Genomic DNA, 20642 nt, shown 5'->3' with positions numbered 1-20642 from the left:
ATTTTGCATATGCTTATCCACAGGTTGCATTTCCTGTATTGCTTGTGACTTCTTAGTCCATGCATTTATTTCCTTTGGAGCATGTCAGCGTTTTCTCACTAGGAAGAAAAAGCCACCATCCTGCTCCTATCGTCTCCTGCTATTCCATCCCATAATCCATGCTGCCCTCGTTTTGATGATGAATACTCTGAGGCTCCGAGAAGGTAAGCAAGCTACTGAGACCTCAAAGAAGTGGCATGGAACCTTCACCTGCCTGGCTCATAGATGTGTGCTCTTAACCGTAGTTCTGCTGCTCCTTTGTCTGTCAGAGCACTTTGTATAATGAAATGTCAACCTTGAACCTACCAAACGAAAACCACCACTGTCAAGCCCATTGCCACTCATAACGACCCTACAGGACACACTAGAACTGCCCCTGTGGGTTTCTAAGGCTATAAATCTTTACAGGAGTAGAAAGCCTCATCTTTCCCCAAAGCATGGCTGGTGGGTTTGAACTGCTGACCTTATTGTTAGTCCAACAGGGCTCCACACTAGGGCTTCTGACTCGCCCTTAATATGTTCCCCGGTGTCTGCCTTTTTAAACATGAGCTGCTTTCAGTTTTGCAAAATAAGTTAAAATGTTGATGGTCTCAACGAGGAGGTGGGAATGGCCAAGATGCCTGTGAAAATAGGGCGAATCTCACAGGCAAAGAAAACCATGAGATGCTAGCATTCACTTAGAACTTTAGTAAAGGCTGAAAAGAAAACAATCCCCAGGGTGGGCTGGGGTTGGAGTCACAGCCCCACCACGTTCTACTACTGCAGCCCTGTGAACTGGCCCCACTTGGCTAAAAGTATCAGAACTATCAATGAGTGTCCCTTTTAAACTCCACCACTGTCTATCAGTTGCTCGTACTGTGGTGGCTTGTAGGTTGTTGTGATGCTGGAAGATATGTCACTGCTACTTCAAACACCAGGAGGATCACCTATAGTGAGCAGGTTCCAGCAGAGCTTCCAGACCAAGAACAGACTACAAAGAAGGAATAGGCTGAGGAGTGAGCCACAGAAACCCTTATGAATAGCACCAGAACATCGTAAGACACTGGAGCGTTCATAAACAGCAGTTCTCACACTGTCCTATCCAGAGCCCTCAAGTCAGAAGGCACTCACAATATGACTGAAGAAGAGCGGCCCTCTCAAAGTGGAGTCACCCGCAATCACGTGGGTGGAGTGCAGCTTTCCAGATGTTCATTTGCTGATGGGGCACGACTGAAAATGTGAAGAAACTGTTGCAAACATCTGTTGATGTTTGGAAAGGATGAAGGATGAATCCAGGAAAATGAAAAGTGGTCAAACATGAAGTGGAACACATTAACATTGATATGCTAGGCATTAGTGAGCTGACTGGCATTGACCATTTTGAATCCAGTAAGCCTATCGTTTACTGTGGCAGGGACTGACAGACTCAAGAAGAGAGTCCTTGCATTCCCCATCAAAAGGAACATGTCGAGGTCTGTCTCGAAGGGCTGTCCTGCCTGTGGCAGAATGATAAGTACATGCATACAAGGAAAGCCAGGAAATGAAGCTATTGTTTGATTTTCCACACCAACCCCTAGAGATGAAGAAACCGAAGGATTCTACCAACTTTTTCAGTTGGTAGCATTAAGCAAACCTGTGATGCAGTCTCCTTGATAATTATTGTCCATTGGAATGCCAAAGCTGGAAACCAAGAGGAAGAGGCAGTAGCTGGAAAATATGGTCTTGGGGGCAGAAACAAAACGAGATCGCATGATAGAATTGTGCAAGATCAACAACTTGTTCGTAGCAAATGACTTCTTCTTCCCCAACAACATAAATGGCAACTAGACATGGCCAGACAGAATAGACAGCTATCAAAATGACTCCATCTGTGGGAAGAGACCATGGAGACACATGCAATCATCATTCAAATGAAGGCAAGGGCTGACTGAGCAGCAGGCTATCAACTCCTCATCTGTAAGTTCAAGTTCAAGTTGAGTAAAATTAAACCAAGTCCATGAGAACCAGAATATTGCCTTGCATATCAATCCCACTTGAGCTCTGAGAACATCTCAAGAGCAGATTGGGCACATCGGGTGCTAGTGCCAGAAGACGTGATGAGCTGGGTGGCAGCAGGAACATCACACACGAAGAAGCAACAGGCCATTAAGAAAGACAGGGAAAAAGCAAAAGCCAAAACGGATGTCAGAAGAGACGCTGAAAATTACTTTCAAGTCTATAGTAGCTAAAGCAAATAGAAGAAATGATAAAACCAAAAAGCTAAATGGAAAATGTCAGCAGGCAGCTGGAGAAGACAACATAAAGTATTACAATTAAATGTGCAAAGACCTACAGGTAGAAACTCAAAAGGCTGAAGGCACTCAGCATATATCGTGCAGAAAGAACTAGAAGAAAAAGGTCAAGCCTCAAGTTTCAATACTGACAGATCCTATGGGCAAAATATCGAGTGATGCAGGAAGCATTGAAAGATGATGAAAGGATGGATACAGTCACTGTCTATAAAGAATTCGTCAACATGCAACTATTTCAAAAGATGGCACATGAGCAAGAACCAGTGATACTGAAGCAAGAAGTCCAAACTGCTTTGAAGGCGTTAGCAAAACACAAGCCTCTAGGAATTGACAGGATACCAATGAAATGTTCCAACCAGCTGATGCTGCACTGGAAGCGCTCACTCATCTGTGCCAGGACATGTGGAGAACAGCTACCTGGCCGAAGGACTGGAAGAGATCCATTATTGCACCCATTCTAAAGAAAGGTGACCCCACAGAATGCTGAAACTATCAAGCACTATCATTAATATCACATGCAGGTAAAATCTTTTTCAGATATTAAAACATTACTGCAGCAATACATAGTCAGGGAGCTGCCAGAGTTCACAGTGGATTCAGAAGAGACCATGGAGCGAGGGCGAAGAATCCTGATGTCAGATAAATTTGGGCTGAAAGCAGACAATGCCATAAATAGGTTTAGTTGTGTTTTATTGACTATGAAAAGGCATTTGACTTTGTGGATAAAAAAAATTATGGATCTCATTGAAAAGAATTCCAGGACACTGCCCTGTCCTATGGGACCTGTGCATGGACTAAGAGGCAGTCACTTGAAGAGCAGAACAAGGGACTACTGAGTAGTCTCAAATCAGGGAAAGTGTGTACCAGGGTTGTACCCTTGCATACACTTGTTCAATCTGTCTGCTGAGCAAGTAATGCAAGATGCTGGGCTATGTGAAGAAGAATTCAGCATTAGGATTAGAGGCAGTCTTGTGAACAGGCTGCGATATGCTTGCTTGCTGAATCTGACGAAGACTTGAAATACTTGTTGATGAAGATCAAGGAGTCTAGCCTTCACCAGGTATTACAACCTAATGTAAACAACACCCAGATCCTTACAACTGGACCAATAGATAACATCGTGATGAATGGAGAAAAGATTGAAGTGGTTGAGAATCTCATCTTGCTTGGATCACAATCGATGCTCATGGGAGCAGCAGCAGTCAAGAAATCAAACGATGCATCGCACGGGGTCAGTCTGCTGCACAAGACCTCGTTCAAGTGTTGAAGAGCAAGGATGTCACTCTGAGGACTAAGGTGTGTCTGACCCGAGCCAGGACATTTTCGATTGCCTCACATAGCTGTGAAAGTTAGACGTTGAATAAGGAAGATGGAAGAGCCGATGCATTTGAATTAAGGTGCTGGTGAAGAATATTGGGAGTACTGTAAACTGCCAGGAAAACAAACACATTTGTCTTGGAAGAAGTACAGCCAAAATGCTCCTTAGAGGCAGGACTTCATGGTGAGCTTTGCCTCACATACTTGTTATGTTGTTAGGAGAAACCAGTCCTTGGAGAAGGATATCACGTTTGGTAAAGTAAAGGGGCAGCCAAGAAAAGGAGGGCCCTCAACAAGCTGGATGCGCACACTGGCTGCAGCAGTGAGCTCAAACCCAGCAGCGTCGTGAGGATGGCGAAGGCCAGGCAGTGTTTGATTCTATTGTACCTAGGGGTCAGTGAATGTTGGAGCCAACTCCGCAGCATCGAATACCACCTCCACTCCCTTTTGAATCATTCATTGCCTCCCGAAGGGTTTACCCTAAGCAAATACTCAGCCATGGCCAAAAATCTGCATGGCAAGCGATGCTGCTTGAAGCAGTGCTGATAACACCAAAGAGCTGAGGAAAAACGAAATGCCCAACAGTAAGTGATTGGTTAAATGAATCAGGGCACACTCAAAGAACAAGACACCGTGTAGCCATGAAAAAGGAGCTATAGGTTAGTCTAAGTCAGTGGTTCTCAACCCTCCTAATGCCGTGAACCTTTCATACAGCTCCTCATGTTGTGGTGACCCCCAACCATAAAATTATTTTCATTGCTACTTCATAACTGTGATGTTGCTACTATTATGAATTGGGCGACCCCTGTGAAAGGATCATTTGACCCCCAAAGAGGATGCGACCCACAGGTTGAGAACTGCTGGTCTAAGTGACAAGGAGACATATCCTCAATATATTGTTAAATGAAATAAGTATATTGTAAAACAATATATTATGATTCCATATCTACGAAGAATCGAGCCAATTTTCAATTCACAAATGAAACCAAACCCATTGCCGCTGCAGTCAACTCTGACTCTCAGGGACCCAATTTAAAACACACAGCAAAAACCTCATGCCAGGGGGTCCATGCTGACTCACAGCGCCCCCTTGTGGGTTTCGGAGACTGTAACTGCTGACTGGAGGAGAAAGCCCACCCAGTCTTTCTCCCTTGGAGCTGCCGGTGGTGTTGAACTGCTGACCAGGTGAATCACAGCCCAGAGAGTAACCACCCCACCACCGGGGCTCCTGTAGGACACAGTGAAACTGCCCCAGAGGATTTCCAAAGCTGTCATCTCTATGGTAGCAAACTGCCATCTCTTTCTCCTCCAGAGCAGCTAGTGGGTTCCAACGGCCAGCCTTTCAGGTAGCAGCCAAGCACTGACCGCTGCCCAACCAGGGCTGCAGGTAAAGGAGCAACAATCCCAGGGGTTCTGTGCTGCGATATTTACAGGACTCCAGCAGCGGGGTGGCCTTGAAATGCCAACCGTTCCGTCAGCAGCAGAGTGCTTCACTGCTGAGCCACCAGCAGTGTCCGGAGAGATTCTTCAAGGCTGGAAAGATACACTAACATGTCAACGAATTATTCTCTCAGGGAAACATTCTCTGTACTTTCCTGTACTGGCTGACTTTTGTTGGCTTGTTAGCAACAAGCTTATACCTGCTTTGTCATTCTTAAAAGGTTGATGTCTCCATTTTCCTGGGTTTTCTTCTATCTTCTAACCCTGAAGACCGAGCCCGGACCAGACTCCCTGCCGTGGAGCCGGTGTTGACCCCACAGGCCGGAGTAGAAGCGCCCTGTGGGTTTCGGAGGCTAACTGTGTACAGGAGTAGACAGGCTGGCCATAGTGCCACAGAGTGACTGGATTTGAACTGCGGAACTTGCAGCTCCCAGCCCAACGTGTAACCACTGCGCTGCCAGGGCTCCCACGTCTAAGACAGACTGTTTTAATAAAGTGTAGGAAGGTGCCAACCCTGCAGAGTTGAGATACTTGTACTGTATCTCATGTCTTCTTCCCTGGGCAAATCTCCTCACCTTTCTAAGCTTCCAACTCCTTTTCTGCAAAACAAGAACAAAGTCTCTGTAAGCCGTAGCGCTCTGAACCAACAGTATATGTTGACTGTAATAGTGTTATCAGCACTTTAGACCCAAGGGTTTGGGGGTCCTCATGTCCCCAGTTTGTTCATGAGATCATCTCCAGGTCTGGCTACTCTATGGGTGGGCCGAGGACCAGCAGATTCTGTGACAGAATCGCAGAAAGGCAGGCCCCAGCCAGGCCTACAGGATCAGTTAGTGGGTTAGCAGTCTCCCTGCATGGAAGTGGGAGGAGCCCTGTTCTAGAACACATACCCCAGCGAAATTTCTCCTGAGTGTTGCAAAAGTGGCATTGTTAGTAATACCAACAGTACCACCGGCACTGATGCCCGGCGTGCCAACAGGTGTGAAGTGAGCTTTGTGATGTCAAGTTCAAGGCCACCCTCCTTATGGTTGTGGTGAACACAGCAGAAACAGGGCTGGGCAGCTGGCCTTACCCTGGAGACAGAAGACAACCGGGTGGGCGTTTGATCCGGCAGGTCCTGGGCAGCCACATCACTGATCAGCCAGTCGACGGAACTGGTAAAAATAGGTAACATCAAAAACAGTTTTCCGATCATTCGTGAGCTCCCCAAGGGCCCCCAACTATGGGATCACCCACCTTCTTTAATCCAGTGACAAGTCCTGGGAGGGTGGGAACGTGCAACCTGAGGTGAGTGTGATGGGGTTCTCATGTGACCCTCAGGTGACCACTAGGCCCCACTCGCAGCCCCCTGGCCACCTGAGACCCACCATCTCTGCCCAGGGCATTGTAGAGACCCTCTGGATTCCGGGGTGCAGGTGGAGAAGCGAGGCTTGCAGGGTTTGTAACCTGCAGCCCAAGTTGGTTTCTCCTAGGGGGGTGCTTGGGGCCTCCTAAGGGGCTACATGAGGCTGTGGGAAGGGGCGGTGAGTGGGGGCAGGACTCACCTCTGAAGGTCCAGCTTGCCAAGCTCCTCCGAAAGGCCTGGCTTGGCCACCCCTGTCCCCTCACTTCGACGTGTGCCTGGAAGCGCAGGAGGGTAGCCAGGGTGATCCTTGGGAATCTAGGGGAGCACACAGAAGGATTTGCTGCTAGGGCCACAGTCCCATGGAAGGAACTCCAGATCAGTGCAGCGCCCCCAAACTCGTAGCGATGGAGTAGATTCGGATTCAGCGAACCCCGGTACAGAGCAGGGCTGTCACTGTGGCTCCCAAGGCCATGTTCCTTCTAGAAGCGGACTGCCACATTCGACCAGGGAGGGGCTGGTGGGTCTGAGCTGCCCACCTGGCAGTTAGCAGTCCCCCGCTTAACCACAGCACCACCAGGGCTCCTTTCGACACCCCCTGCCCACCCGGATGCACCGTGACATCCTGGCAGGAGGGCTGTTTCCTGGACTCAGCTTCAAACCTACTGTTGGAAAAGCTGCACGACCACCTTGCCCCCCTCTCCCTTCACTCACGTTACCATAGAGCCCTGGGGGCAGAGTGGCTTACACACACACACACACACACACACACACACACACACACACACACGGGCGGCTAACTGCAAGCGCAGCAGTTTGAATCTACCAGCCACCCCACAGGAGAAAGATGAGACTTTTTGTCCCTGTGAAGACCGAGTCCTGGTCACCCAGAGAGAGCAGTTGTACTGCGCACTGGACACACTGGAATTGGCTTGATGGCAGTGAGTGGTTTGGGGACCTAACCCAGTTAATGCCCTGCTCTGAGCCAGGCCCCACTTAAGTGCTTTAAATATATTAACTCATTTAAACTTTATAGCCATCCTGTGAGGCAGGTGTGGTTATTATCTCAATTTTACAGATGAGGAAACGGAGGTACAGAGAGGTTATGCAATTTTCCAAGGTCAGAAAGCTAATAAATGACAGAGCCAGTCTTTAAACTCAGGGAGTCCCGCTTCCGAGTCCATGAGGCCTACAGTATTACTCTATGCACAGAGTATTCTGTAGTTACAAGTATGCATTATTTGTTTATTTGTGTGTCTCCCTCACAGAAATAAAAGCATCTTAAATGAGGTGTCCACTAAGTCCACATGGAAGAAGCACACCAGCCTGAGTGATCCAAGGATTGTCAACCATAAAATCCAAATCCAAAGGAGGGAATGGGATCAAAATTTAAATTCGGAACACCCTGTTTGCAGCGGGTGATGGATGACAGTGGAAGCCCAGAATCCATTTGAGGGTCCACACATGGAGTAAGCCTCTGGGGAGACCCCTTATGACCTTGGTTCAATGATGTAAATGCTATTAGACAGAGCATTGTAAAGTTGATTATGGCAGATGTAGTTAGTTTAAAATTAACACCATACATGTGATCTTCCTTTTAAGAAAATCATTTTGTTGGGAGTTCTTACAGCCCTTATAACATTCCATACATCAATTGTATTAAGCATATTTGTACATATGCTGCCATCATCATTTTCTAAACATTTACTTTCTATTTGAGCCCTTGGTATCAGCTCCTCTTTTTTCCTTCCTTCCCCCAACTCGTGACCACTTGATACATTATAAATTATTATTGCTTTCATATCATATACCAACCGCTGTCTCCCTTCACCCATATTTGTGATCTTCCTTTGGAATCTAAAATTTTTAAGGTTTCTGTTTTTAACATTTTCTGCTTTCTTTTCTATCAAGGTTTCTGTTTTGTTTTGTCATTGTTGGTGGTGGGTTTGTTGGTGTGTGTTGTATGATTTTCTGTATATGAAATCCAGAACAGATGAACCTATTGAGACAGTAATTGGATTCATAATTTCTTAGGACTATGGCAGGGGAGGGTTAGGGGAAGTAGGGAGCTAACAACCATGAGTATGGCAAGAAGATGTTCTAAAACTGATTGTGGCAATGATTGAACAACTCTTCTTATTTTGATTGAGCAATAAATGGTATGATATGTGAATTATATGTCACTAAAATTATTTTTAATGAAATGAAAGAATCTTGAGGTAGGTGTTTATGTGCCTTATCTAAACCATGTCTACAGTACTCAGAAAGCTGCCTAAAGAAACTTGCTTGCTGTCCAGTGATTCCAAAGCCTGGTGATCATGTGTCAGAGCAGCACCATGCTCCACACAGTTCTCAGTGGCTGGAATCTTTTAGAAGTAGACTGCCAGGCCTTTCTTCTGAGACACGTCTAGGTGAAGTTAAACCTTCAACCTCTGTTAGTACCTGAATGTTTTATCACGATATGCTAGGAAATTGCCTCGCATATAGCAATAAATATTACCAAATAAATGAAAACATTAGCACGAGCAGTAGACTTTCCTTTCAGGATGACTTGTCACAAAGTAAGAGGGGTTGTTGTTAGTGCCATCGAGTTGGTTCCAACTCATGCTGACCTTGTGCCCGACAGAAGGAGAAGCTGCCCTGCCCTGCGCCATCCTCACAAGGATGGTTCTGTTTGAGCCATGGTCGCAACCACTGAGTCAATTCATCTCCTTGAGGATCTTCCTCTTTTCGGCCAACCCTCTCCTGTGCCAAGCATGATGTTCTTTTCCAGGGACCGGTCTCTCCTCATAATGCGTCCAATGTCCTAAGACAAAGTCTCTCCACCCTGGCTTGCAAGGAGCATTCTGGCTGTACTACTGAGACAGATTTGCTTTTCTTCAAACAGTCCACAGACTTTCCGTTTTCCTCACATGCACTGTAACTCAACGACATCCATTCTTCTTCAATCTTCCTCAGTCAATGTCTGACTTTCACATGCATATGAGGAGATTGAAATTACCCTACCTGGAGTAAGATGCACCTTACTCTTCAAACTGACATCCTGGCTCTTTTCAGGGCAACCCATCACCAGGTAATAGAGTTGTCATCATTTCACAATAGTTGCTGTAAATGTGGGGCCCAATGAAGATGAGCTACTGGCCAGGTCCTGGCCTGCTCATTTAGTCCTGGGGTGTGTGTGTGTGTGTGTGTGTGTGTGTGTGTGTGTGTGTGTGAATAAATGCTATAGAACTTGCAAAGCACTGAAATTGATGCAACCCACGGTGGGTTGGGGTTGACAATATTGAACGCCACAGCATGGACTCTGGGTGAGACATTCATCAGATGTTCAGGATACAAAGATGGGCACAGCTCTCACAGCGGAGACCCAGGGCCGGGGGACACAGAACACAGCGGAAAGGTGGTAGGTGGCCGAGGAGCCCCGGTGGGCTGCCAATGGCAAAGTCAGCAGTTCAAATCCACCAGCTGCTCAGTGGAGAAAGATGAATCTTTCTGCTCCCATCCAGCAGAGGGGCAGCGAAAAAGAGGAAGTCCCTCTCAATGAGCTGGGTTGACAGAGTGGATGCCACCTTGGGCTTCGGCACAGGGACCCTCACATGCACAATCCTGTGCTGGGACACCGGCCTGGGCAGGGTTTCGTTAGGTCCTGTGGAAGGTGGCTGTTGGTTGGACCTGGCTCAATGGCACCCAACAACGAGAAAGAATTGCAGTCTCAGAAGCCCTCCGGGGGAATTCCACCCTGTCCTCATACGGCTACGCAGAGTCTGCACCCACTTAATGGCCGTGAGGGTTTGTTTTCTGAGGCTGGCTATCAAGGTTACACAAACAACCTCACGCTGCCAGGCAGCTGAGTATTTTAAGGAGGCAAACACACTTCTTTGGAAGACAAACATTTACATAATCTTCGTCATGTCCTTAGCGCCGACAAGAAACCTCATTCACGTTTTGAACCTTAGCCACAGTCTGTCTTTCAGAGCTGTGTGACAATTACAGAGTTAGTTGAAGGCAGTCAGCCCAATGACTCAGTTTCCCAGAATTGCACATACACGAGTGGAGAACGAAGAGGGAGCGTGGTGGCTGCTTTCAATTCTCAGCCTTGCAAAGGTAGACAAGCCCAGGGGATTCTTCTTGAGAGGAGGGAAAATTAGAACTGGGCTCATGGGAAGTCACAGACATGCTATCCTTTATTTGGAAGGAAGAGTACAAAGCAATCAAGAAGTAAAAGGATTTCTTCCAGATCCAATCCACAAAATGTGTAGTATTCATCCCAAAGAAATAGCTCTTTAACAGGTCATCAGTTTACACTACATTTGTTACATCCCAAAACAGAGGGGACTTTTCAAAAGGCCAATGCTTAAAAAAGCTTTTAATTTTAATTTTAATTTCTGTTTCAGGCAATATGATTCCTAGGACTTTGGATGTTTCCATGAAGTATTAAAACAGCCATAATTCCATGAAGTCAGATCTTACAAAGGCATTCAAGCCATTTCTTTCCAGGCACCAAATTAGGCTGCAGGCTGCTAAATTACCTCATTTGAGGGTGGAGGAGATGTGCATAACAAGTCATCCAGGATGATGGGAGAGCCCGCAGGAAGAGAGGGAGGTGAGGTATATTTGTGCTCATCGGTTTTCTCTTTAACACCTTCAAGTAGCATCTCCAACTTGAAGATTTCCCCTTCCACTTTCCTAAGTAAGCAGAAGCAAACACAAGCACAATCAAATACACGATCCTCTGCCCTGCTGCCGGCATTGTGACGCAGGAACTACCACTCGTGTGTGTTGCTTCGATCTCTACTGTGACTGTGTCCCAGCAGCAAGGAGAACGGACACCAGCCCTGATTGGCGTCCTGTTTATGGTGTGCCCGTGAAAGCTTGGGCTCCAATCCTCATTTTACTGTTCACTGGTTCTATGACCTTGGATAAAGAAGCTTCTGAATATTTCTGGGTCGAGCCCCGGTGGGTAGTGGTTACGGTTCCCAGTTTGAAACTACCTGCCACTCGCAGGAGAAAGACAAGACTTTCTACTCCCATAAAGAGTGCAGTCTCGGAAACTCAAAGGGCACTTCTACCCTGTCCTTTAGGGTTGCTGTGAGTTGGCATCGGCTCGATGGCAGTGAGTTTGGTTTGGGTCTGAGTGGCTTAGCTACAGCCTAGAGATAACAATCACTTGCTTACCAATCTAATGAGATCAAGATCCCTTACAATTGTAAGGAAGCCCGGCGGTGTCATGGTCATGTGTTGGGATGCTAACTGCAAGGTCAGCAGCAGTTCGATTTGAGACTTTCTACTCACATAAAGAGTTACAGTCTCAGAAACCCAAGGGGCACTTCTGTCCTGCCCTATAGAGTCACTATGATTTGTATCCACTTAATAGCAGCAGGTTTTTGTTTTTTACAACTCTAACAGCTGTGATTGTACAGGAGGTTTTATCTTAATAAAAAAAGAGAAAGAAAAAAAATTATTTTAATGAAAAATAAATCAATATTTTTGAATAATTTAATAAGCTTGATCCAATCTATATTATTTTATGCATATTAATTTAAATATTTTTACCCAGAGAACAGAATCTATTTTCTTTAAATCCATTACATTTGCAAAAATGTACCTCATATATTTTTAATGTACCTCATATTGATCCACAAAGAAAAGCTCAAAATAATCAAAATATTAAAAATCATACAGTTCACATTCTCTGATCACTAGAAAGTAATAACAAAAAGATTACAAAACAAGACAAAATGTATCTAATTGTGGTTCTAAAAAATCACCCCTCTAGAAATCTTCTGAGTTTAAGAAAAAAAATGAAATGGAAATTAGAGATACTGAGGAAAAAAAGATATGAAAATCAAAGTCATTCAGCTAAAAGAGCACTGTAAGGAAAATGTATAGTCTTAAAATGAACAACTAAGGGAAAGATTCAAAAAAATTTTAAACTAAGTATTCAAAACAGGAAGAAAGAAAAAAATATCACAAAGTAAACATAAGAAAAAGAAGAGATTCATGAACGTAAGCAAAAATATATAAAACTTCAAGAAATTTGATGGGAAAAATGAAGTGTTTTTTTTGAAAATATCTATAAAATAAACTCCTGAAAAAAGTCTGCCTGAGAAGCAGGACTGAGGAGGACAATATAATGGGGAAATTTTAAAAGGCAAAGGTCTATATGATCCGAAGAGAAACCCAGGTGTCAGGAAAGGTTTTAAATAAAAAAGAATTAAACAATTTCATGTAAACAGTTTAATATCGAGGTAAAATGGACAAGTTCCTGGGAAAATATGTTATTAAAATTCACTCAAAAGAATGGAAATTCTGAGAAAAATAAACTACCCGGATAAAAACAGAATCGGTTAGCAAAAGTCTACCTTCAGGAAAGAACTAAGCCCAAGAGGCATTCTTAATAAATTGTGATGGGACCTTAAGGAACATGTCATTTCTGTGTTACTCAACCCTTCTGGAGTAAAAAGAAAACAGAAAGTACCCTTGCTCGTCCTATGGTTCGATATTAGGATATTTATTCAAATAATTTACTAAGTTAAAAAGAAAGGAAAATCTATACGGACTTCTAAAAAGATTTTTAAAACTTTATAAAATAAAAAGAAAGAAAGAAAGAAAGCGCGTAGATTCTGGAACAGAAGAAATCTTCCTCGATCAAGCTTATCTCCTTGGACCTACAGAAGTCACCACACGAAGCATGTCCGTGAACACGAAGACCATGGCAAGTGGGCTTGCTTTCACGCCTACGATTCAGTGTTGCCCTGCAAAGAACGGCAAGCTCAATAAAGCAATGCTTACAAGGAGGCTTCGATCATTCATGAAAATATTTCATGATATTTCAATTCCATTTTCCCACAAACTTTTTGAAGCCTCTTGTGTAAGAGATTGCTCCCAAATGCTTGGGAGGGGAAAAAAAGGAGTGGAAATATTATTTTCAGATGTTATGATTTTCATAATGAAAGTACCATGGGCTGCCAGGAGAACAAATCAATCTTTCCTGGAAGGAGCAGAGCCATGCTCCTTAGAAGAAAGGACAGGGAACCCTCGTCTCTCGTGCTTTGGAAAAAGCCCTCACGCTTAGTCATGTAGAGGGGCAGCAAGTGAGAGGAAGACCCTGGGCAAATTGGGCTGACGCCGTGGCTGCAACAACGGGCGCACACCTAACAGCTGGCGTAGGATGGGGCAGGACCAGGCAGAGGTTCATTTCGCTGTACGTGGGTCGCGATGCGTCTGAGCTGACGCCACAGACCCTGACATAGTTTTCAAACTTCAAACTAGAACGCTCCCAAACCTCACTGCCATCAAGTCAACTCAACTCACAGCGACCTGGAGGGCAGGGGAGAACTAACCGCCTCTTTCCAGGAGTCGGAAGCCTCGTCTTTCTCCCTCAGAGTGCCTGGGGGTTTCAAACCGCGTTGCTTGCAGTTAGCAACCCAGGGCATAACCACTAAGCCACAACTGAAAAACCAGCAAAACCACCAAGGAGAGAGTTGCATAAGGTAGCCCCTGTACAAGCTAAATATGCAATGTATTTCCGACGTCCCACTTAAAGAGAACATTCCCAAGTATCAGAAAAACCCTAACAAAACGAGGAATGCTCAAATGTATATAATCTGCAAGAAGAAAACACGTTCCTGGGTGGGAATGTTCACTGCAAAGATTTCAACTCCTTCTAACAATCTATAAATTTACCACCATCCAAAATCAAGTTCTAATAGGATTTCATTCAGAAAACTTGGCAAACTGCTTAAGAAGTTTGTTAGTAAGAGGACTGCACAAGAATGGTGAAAAACCAAAAATGTTCTGGAAAGAAACACTTCAAAATACACACTAAACAATAGCAATTACAAACTATGTGGTGGACATAGGAATCAGCCTCTAGGTCAACAGGGTAAAATAGGACCAGGCCCAGGTACATGGTGTCTGATACAAATGACCTCTTCAACCCATGGGTAAGGGCTGTCCTATTCCTTAAGTGGTGGGACAAAGAAGACTAGGAAGCATGAAAAACCAAAGTGATTTTAAAAATGGAATAAGATATAGGAAAATACGTTCATAACCCAGCAGGCAGTAGCAGGGACCAGGAGAGACATTGAGGAGTGAGCGTGGAGAGAAGCAGCCCAGGCATCAAGGTCGTGGGAAGGGATGGCTCCCAGGTGGGACTGGAGGGGCTGTAAACTGGTGAAGGGGGGAGGGGTGGGTGAAAGCACCACTCTTTAGAGACGGATCGAGGGCATTTCTGAGAGATTTGGGTTTGTTTGTTTTTCCTGTAAAGCAAGAGGCACGATTCTATACTGAGAGCCGCAGGGAGTGAGGAGTGATAAAGTAGACCCCCCACTTCTTGCCTCCTTGGCTTCTGGGGTTAGTGTGTGCGAGAATCCCATGCATGGTGACGGTTCTGTGAAGTCCATCCCAAATACCGAGATGCCTGGAATCCAAGCAGGGCTTTCTGCACATGACCTTTTAAAGGCGGCACTTTGCAGGAGAGCAGACCAGCTGGCTTCCAATACACAAGGGATTCATCAACCACTGCGCAGGATTCTTACATCTACAGAAAGCGGTCCACAAAAGACCTGTGGGCTCAGTGCCTAAAAAGTTCTTTGCATACCAAGCTGCCAGGGCTGCCCGCGACTCGGCTCACGGCCACACCATGCCCATCCCAGTGCAGCGGCCACCAGCCTCAAGCTGCCCCCGCTTCTGCTGTCCTGAGGTGGCTTTCGCAGCGATGGGGAGGAGCTGGGCCCCTCCCTCGCCCGGGGCTGAAAGCCTCTTCTGTATATGGCATGTAATTGCAGTTGAGCTTCTTTCGAGTCACACTGGTGCCAGGCACTGTGGTTGTAAAGAGACTATAAATAAACTCCGGTCTCAATGTGCAGAAAGGCCCATCTGTAGAATGACCACCAAACGATTGGGAGTCCGTGAAAAATAAATGCCATTACTCTATAAACGTTTAAACAAATTTTAAAAGCATGTGGAGATCTTTTTTCCCAGCCCCCTCAGGAGGCAATGTGTGGAGACAGTAATAAGCTTTGAGGGAAAGTTAATATTAAAACCCATCTTTGTTGTCTAAATTACTCTGTATTGCAATAATAGTAAACAGATGTTCCATTCTTTTTAAAAAAGAAGTAAAATTGTACCTCAGGGAAGGAGCAGTGGAGTGGCAAAAAACACACTCCAGGATGCTAGTGCCAACATAAAAACCATAAAAATATTTTGGCATCAAGAATGAATGTGTTAGAAAGCTGTGAGTAGAAAGAGCTGAATATGCAAATATTAAGCTTATTAAATGGATTCCTACCAGGAAATCATGGAAGTGATCGTGCCTTGAGTCCTGGAATACATCTTAAATGGTCTGACTTGGCGAGAGAAGAGCACAGTGCTGCAAAAATGGCCAAATGCGTACTTTCATGTGATTGTGCCTCCAAGCCTATAATGTGAATTCACTCCAACCACTACCAGGGAGTCAGCGCTGACTCATGGTGGCCTGATGGGCCCCGTGGGTTTCCGAAACTCTCCTTCTTGGCAGGAGTAAGAAGTGGCCTCTTTCTCCCAGGGATCCCCTGGTGGGTTCAGTCCAAGGACTCTGCAGTGAGCTGTCCGATGTAGCCCAGCTCGCTACCCACCAGGGCTCCTTGAACAACTTCACTCCAGGATCATTTAACTTTCAGTTGTAATATTTTCCCTTTATCTTGGCCATCGGATCAATACCGACTTGTAGCGACCCTAGAGGACAGAGTAGAACCTCCCCTGTAAGTTTCCAAGACTGTAACTCTTCACAGGAGTAGCAGAAAACCCTGTCTTTCTTTCGAGCTCCCAACACGAACCAAGCTCATAGTAAAGCGATGGAAGAAGAGGCCTGTCGGGCCACACCGGCCAGTTTGGGGAGAGGAGGAAAAGAAGAGAAGAGAAGAAAGCAGAGAATGGGTGGGCTTGGGAGGAGAGAGGGCCCTCGGGGTCTGCATGTGAGTTTCTCTAGGGTGTGCTTGGCTCCTCTGAGCTACAGAGTCAAGTATAACGACACCCAACAAATACAAAATCTTGACACATCGCTCCTCCTTGTGACTCTTGCTCCTATTGGATGCACCCTCTGCCTCCAGAACAGGACCCTACACATAACAGGTGTGTCTAAGTATTTGTTGGTGCTTTGTTGGGCGGGGTGGGGGGGAGGTGACACTTTTTGCTGACCCGTGGCGATCCAAAAATTAAGCCAGAAGCCACCACCAGAATCGCACCTGAAGGAGGTCAGCTCTGAACGCTTCGCCTCAAGCAACCTGTTTAAGCCTGACCTTTCTGGATCAAAGTCACCGACAGCCGGAGATTTGTGCTTGTAGCTTTGCTGCTGCCAAGTCAGATGCTTCTCCTTGGTGGCCAGAAACTCCTGCTCCAGCAGTTCCAGATGTCCCTGCAGTTTCTCCAGGACCTACAGCAATAGCATCACTGTAATCATCCACAGGCCAGCCTGCGAGTGCGAGGGCTTGTCCCCCAAATGGTATACCTTACCAAAAGCAAGCTCCCCGCCATTGAGTCCATTCTGGTTCATAGCGACCCTGTAAGGCAGAGCAGCACTGTCCCTGCGGGGTCCGAGGCTCTAAATCTTTACGGGAGCAGAAAGCCTCAGCCTCCTCCTCTGGAGTGGCTAGTGGGTTTCAACTGCTCACCTTGTGGTTAGCAGCCCAACACATAACCCACTATGCCACCAGGGCTCCTGTATCCCTTACAGGACTATCCTTCTCCTGGCAACACCAACTGTTGTGTTTCTGAATCTGACATGTGAAAGCATATGACCTACAACCCAGCTCACCTGTCACAGCACCTCATTGTACAGCCTGCAGGAGCACAGTTACTGCTGGCCATCTGCCTGGAAGCCACGCAATATCCTGACTGGGATATTGATTAGCCAACGTACTTGCAAGATGACTTTTCCCTTACCAAACACTTGCCCGTTCCTTATCCTATCTAATCCACACAGCAAAGTTGTAAGTGCTTGGAAGTAGATTTTATTCTCATTTCACAGAGGAGGAACTTCACCCTCTAGGAGGGATGCCTGAAGTCCCCAGAAATTCAAAACAGAAATGAAGTTAGAGGGCCTGGGTTTGAGTCTAAAGGCTCTTGGAGGATGAACTGAGAAGCGAAGAGCAGGAAGACCTAACCCACAACTGTGAGGGGGTCTTCCAGACTTGGCCACGCACAGCCTCGTGCAGCCCAGGGCTCATCTTGAAGATGTACCGCATCATCGGCACTACTGTGTCTGGTCCGGGGCAGGCGAGGTGTGAGGGAGACGAAAATTGTGTCAGGAATCATCCCTAAAAAATACCCTGGATTGGTTCAATGGAAGAAATGAGACCTAAATCAGGCTTGCATGCTGGTCAGGTGGTCCTGGAGCAGGCAGCATTCGTGGCAGTGGCAAGGAATGGGTGAATGGGAGAGCAGTTGCCAACGGGAGCCATGGGCATAGGACAGTGAGCCTACAAGGGAGGAGCCACCAGCGCTCAAGTTCAGGCTCCGTCACGTACTACGTGTCTGACTCTAGGCAACTTGAACTCTTCAAGATTCCGTTTTCTCAACTGTAATCCCAAGATCGTAAGAGCCCTCGCCACAGACAGTTGTGAAAGTTAAATGAACCACACGGTATGCGATGTACTTGGCGTGGCCCCAGGAACGATGGCACCCCCAACAGGAGTTAAGGTGGTAGATTAATGAATAAGAGTTTGAAACCATTCTGACTCGAGGGCACCCCAAAAAGGCAAGTGTGCTGGATGGATGCCACTTCCCCCTGCAGACGCAGCCTCCGTCTTTGTCTGTGCTCAGGAGGCTGAGCCGTGATGGATGAATTGTATCAACAGGCTCCCTTGTCCTCAGACATGGTTGATTTCAGCCAATGGAAGGCTAGGGCAGGAGAGAGGGGTTTGGAAGATGAGGTAAGAGATCTTTCTTTCCAGGACTTGCCCCTCTCTGTGTCATCCCGGATTGACTGGGTCCCTCTATCCAGAGACCCTGGAGATTGTCAGCTTCTCCTACAGCCGCAGCTTCTCCTTCAGGCCGCAGCGCCTGCTCCTCCCCTGCCTAACGGTGAAGTAGTTCCAACGGTTAATTCCAGGAGAGGCGTCTCCATCCCTGATGGGTCTCCCTTGTAAATGATGCTTTATTAAACTCTCCTCATTCAACTGAGTCTGATGGCTCCTACCAGCCCCATGCTGATCACGTAAACATCAAGACGATGCTCAGATGCCTCGTTCAGGAGCTGGGAAGCACGTGCCTCCTGTGACTTACAATGAGGAGTTCAGAAAGGCTGGCACGTCTGAGCAAACGTGTCAGGGTTGGCCGAGTCTGCGGTGGAAGTGAGTTCTCCGATGAAGAGACAGACAAGCATTTGGAACTGCCAGCGAGAGATTAGGACTGGACATTTAGGAAGTTGTAGCTCCAAAGTGGCGATTTGAAGCCCAGAGGGTGTTAGGTGCTCAAAGGAAAGAGGATGAGGAGGAGAGAAAGGAGAGTGGCTGTGGATTATAGTTGAGGATCTTGGAACTTCCATTGTGTTGAACTGTTTCTAAGTGTACCTCATTTAATTCTCGTCGAGAAGTCTACAGCAGGGCGACGTGCTTCAACAGGACGACCATGATGCAACCAATAAGCAGACCCAGAGCATAAACCCATGGGCATGCTCCACGATCCAAATGCTTTCTGCTATGCTGTGTGAATCAGGCTGGCAGGTTTTAGTCTCAGCCCTGTCTTCCAAGCCTGGACCAAATAAGTCTGGAATTCTAAGACCACTGCCAGGAGTCACCTTGACTCTATTCTTAGCTCCAACCAGAATCCCACTTATCCTTTAACACCAGGAAGAAGCTTCCCAATGGTGGTCTCTGATGACCAGTGCCTGGAACCAGTTGTCTCTGCTTTGTCCATCATTTTTAGTCCCATATTCATCCAGTTCTTGAAACCCCACTTGCTGGTGATCTCCTTTAGCTTTCATGCCTCCATCCCTTACCCCCTGCCATCTGCTTTCCCCGCCCCCACCACTTCATTGAAACCGGCTGGCTGAGGTTCCTTACTACCTTTTAGTTGCCAATTCCAGAGCACATCTTGTCTTCCCTACTTGCATGAGCATTTAATAGTGTGGCCAACTCTCCCTTCTTAAAGACCCCCTTTTAAAGACGTGTGGTGTAATGGTTACTTATTTGGCTGCGATCTGAATGGTCCACAGTTCAAAGCCACCAGCCGCTTCTTGGGGTCAAGACAGGGCTTTCTGCTCCAGTAAACAGTTGCTGTCTCAGAAACTCACAGGGGCAGTTCTACTCTGCCCCCCTATAAGGTTAATAACAGGGAGGGAGGGGCTCCACAGCTGTGCCTCCTCAGGTCTGTCTCTGACCTGCAGGCCGGGACAGTCTGCTCCAGGGGCTCCTCCTCTTCTTTCAGAGTCCCCCTGGTGTCTCTTTCCCAAGACTCCATCCTTGGCCTTCTTCACTGCTCTCCATGCCATATCCAGTTACTCTCAGCCACCCCTCAGTTTCCACCCACAACAATACCAACATCTACATTTCTGGTCCAAACGATCCTTTGAGGTACAGATCCACCCTTCTAAGAGCCCACTGGATGTCTTCACTGGAAGTAAAATAACAACAACAGCAACGGCAGTAAAATGCTTTGCTGGCAGGATGACTCTAATTCAAGGGCAGCCCAGTGTGTTACAGAGTAGGCCTGATGCATAAGGTTTTCTTGACTGTGATCTTTTTGGAAGCAGGTCACCAGGCCTTTCTTCTGTGGCACTTCTGGGTGGGTTTGAACCGCCAACCTTTTAGGTTAGTCGTTGACTCAAACTGTTAGCTTCACCTTGTACTTCTACATGTCTTCTAGGGAGCTCAAACTTGATATATCCCAAACGGAACTTGACATCTTGCCTCCTGCTTGCCTCCCACACCCATTCTGAGCGGCCCTTCCACTTTTAGTTCTACTTTAGTTGCCCAACGCAGAAACCCAAGCCTCCTCCCTTCCCTCATTCATCCTTTTCAACCTGCCACCACTTCCTCAAACCCTTAGATTTGTCTCTCCATGCTCACTGTCAACTTTGTGATGTGCATGATGGTGTCCTAATGGATCTCTGTGTCTGCAGTCTTGGTCCATGCTGCTTGCCATTACCCAACATTAATTTCTTCAATGCCACCCACATGGAAGAAGAAGCACACAGCCTGTGTGATCACAGGGTGTCAATGGGATCAGGTATCAGGCATCAAAGAACAAAAAAA

General features: G+C 46.5%; 1 protein-coding gene across 1 annotated transcript in view; it reads right to left on the bottom strand.

The window, feature by feature from the left end:
- AKNAD1 (AKNA domain containing 1) overlaps positions 1–20642 on the bottom strand; it is a 43008-nt gene that overhangs the window by 15156 nt on the left and 7210 nt on the right. The window contains exons 5-8 of the mRNA XM_045292017.1: positions 16689–16822; positions 10938–11094; positions 6611–6726; positions 6139–6220 (exon numbers count right to left, since the gene is read on the bottom strand). Coding sequence (XP_045147952.1) covers positions 6139–6220; positions 6611–6726; positions 10938–11094; positions 16689–16822 — 489 coding nt within the window. The remainder of the gene's footprint in view (positions 1–6138; positions 6221–6610; positions 6727–10937; positions 11095–16688; positions 16823–20642) is intronic.

The sequence above is a fragment of the Echinops telfairi genome, unplaced genomic scaffold (assembly GCF_000313985.2).
Source record: "Echinops telfairi isolate 266 unplaced genomic scaffold, ASM31398v2 ScPeMD7_443;HRSCAF=831, whole genome shotgun sequence".
In the NCBI taxonomy this organism is placed as follows: Eukaryota; Metazoa; Chordata; class Mammalia; order Afrosoricida; family Tenrecidae; genus Echinops; species Echinops telfairi.
The sequence above is the reverse complement of the archived record's forward strand: the minus strand, read 5'-3'. Positions and strand labels throughout refer to the sequence as shown.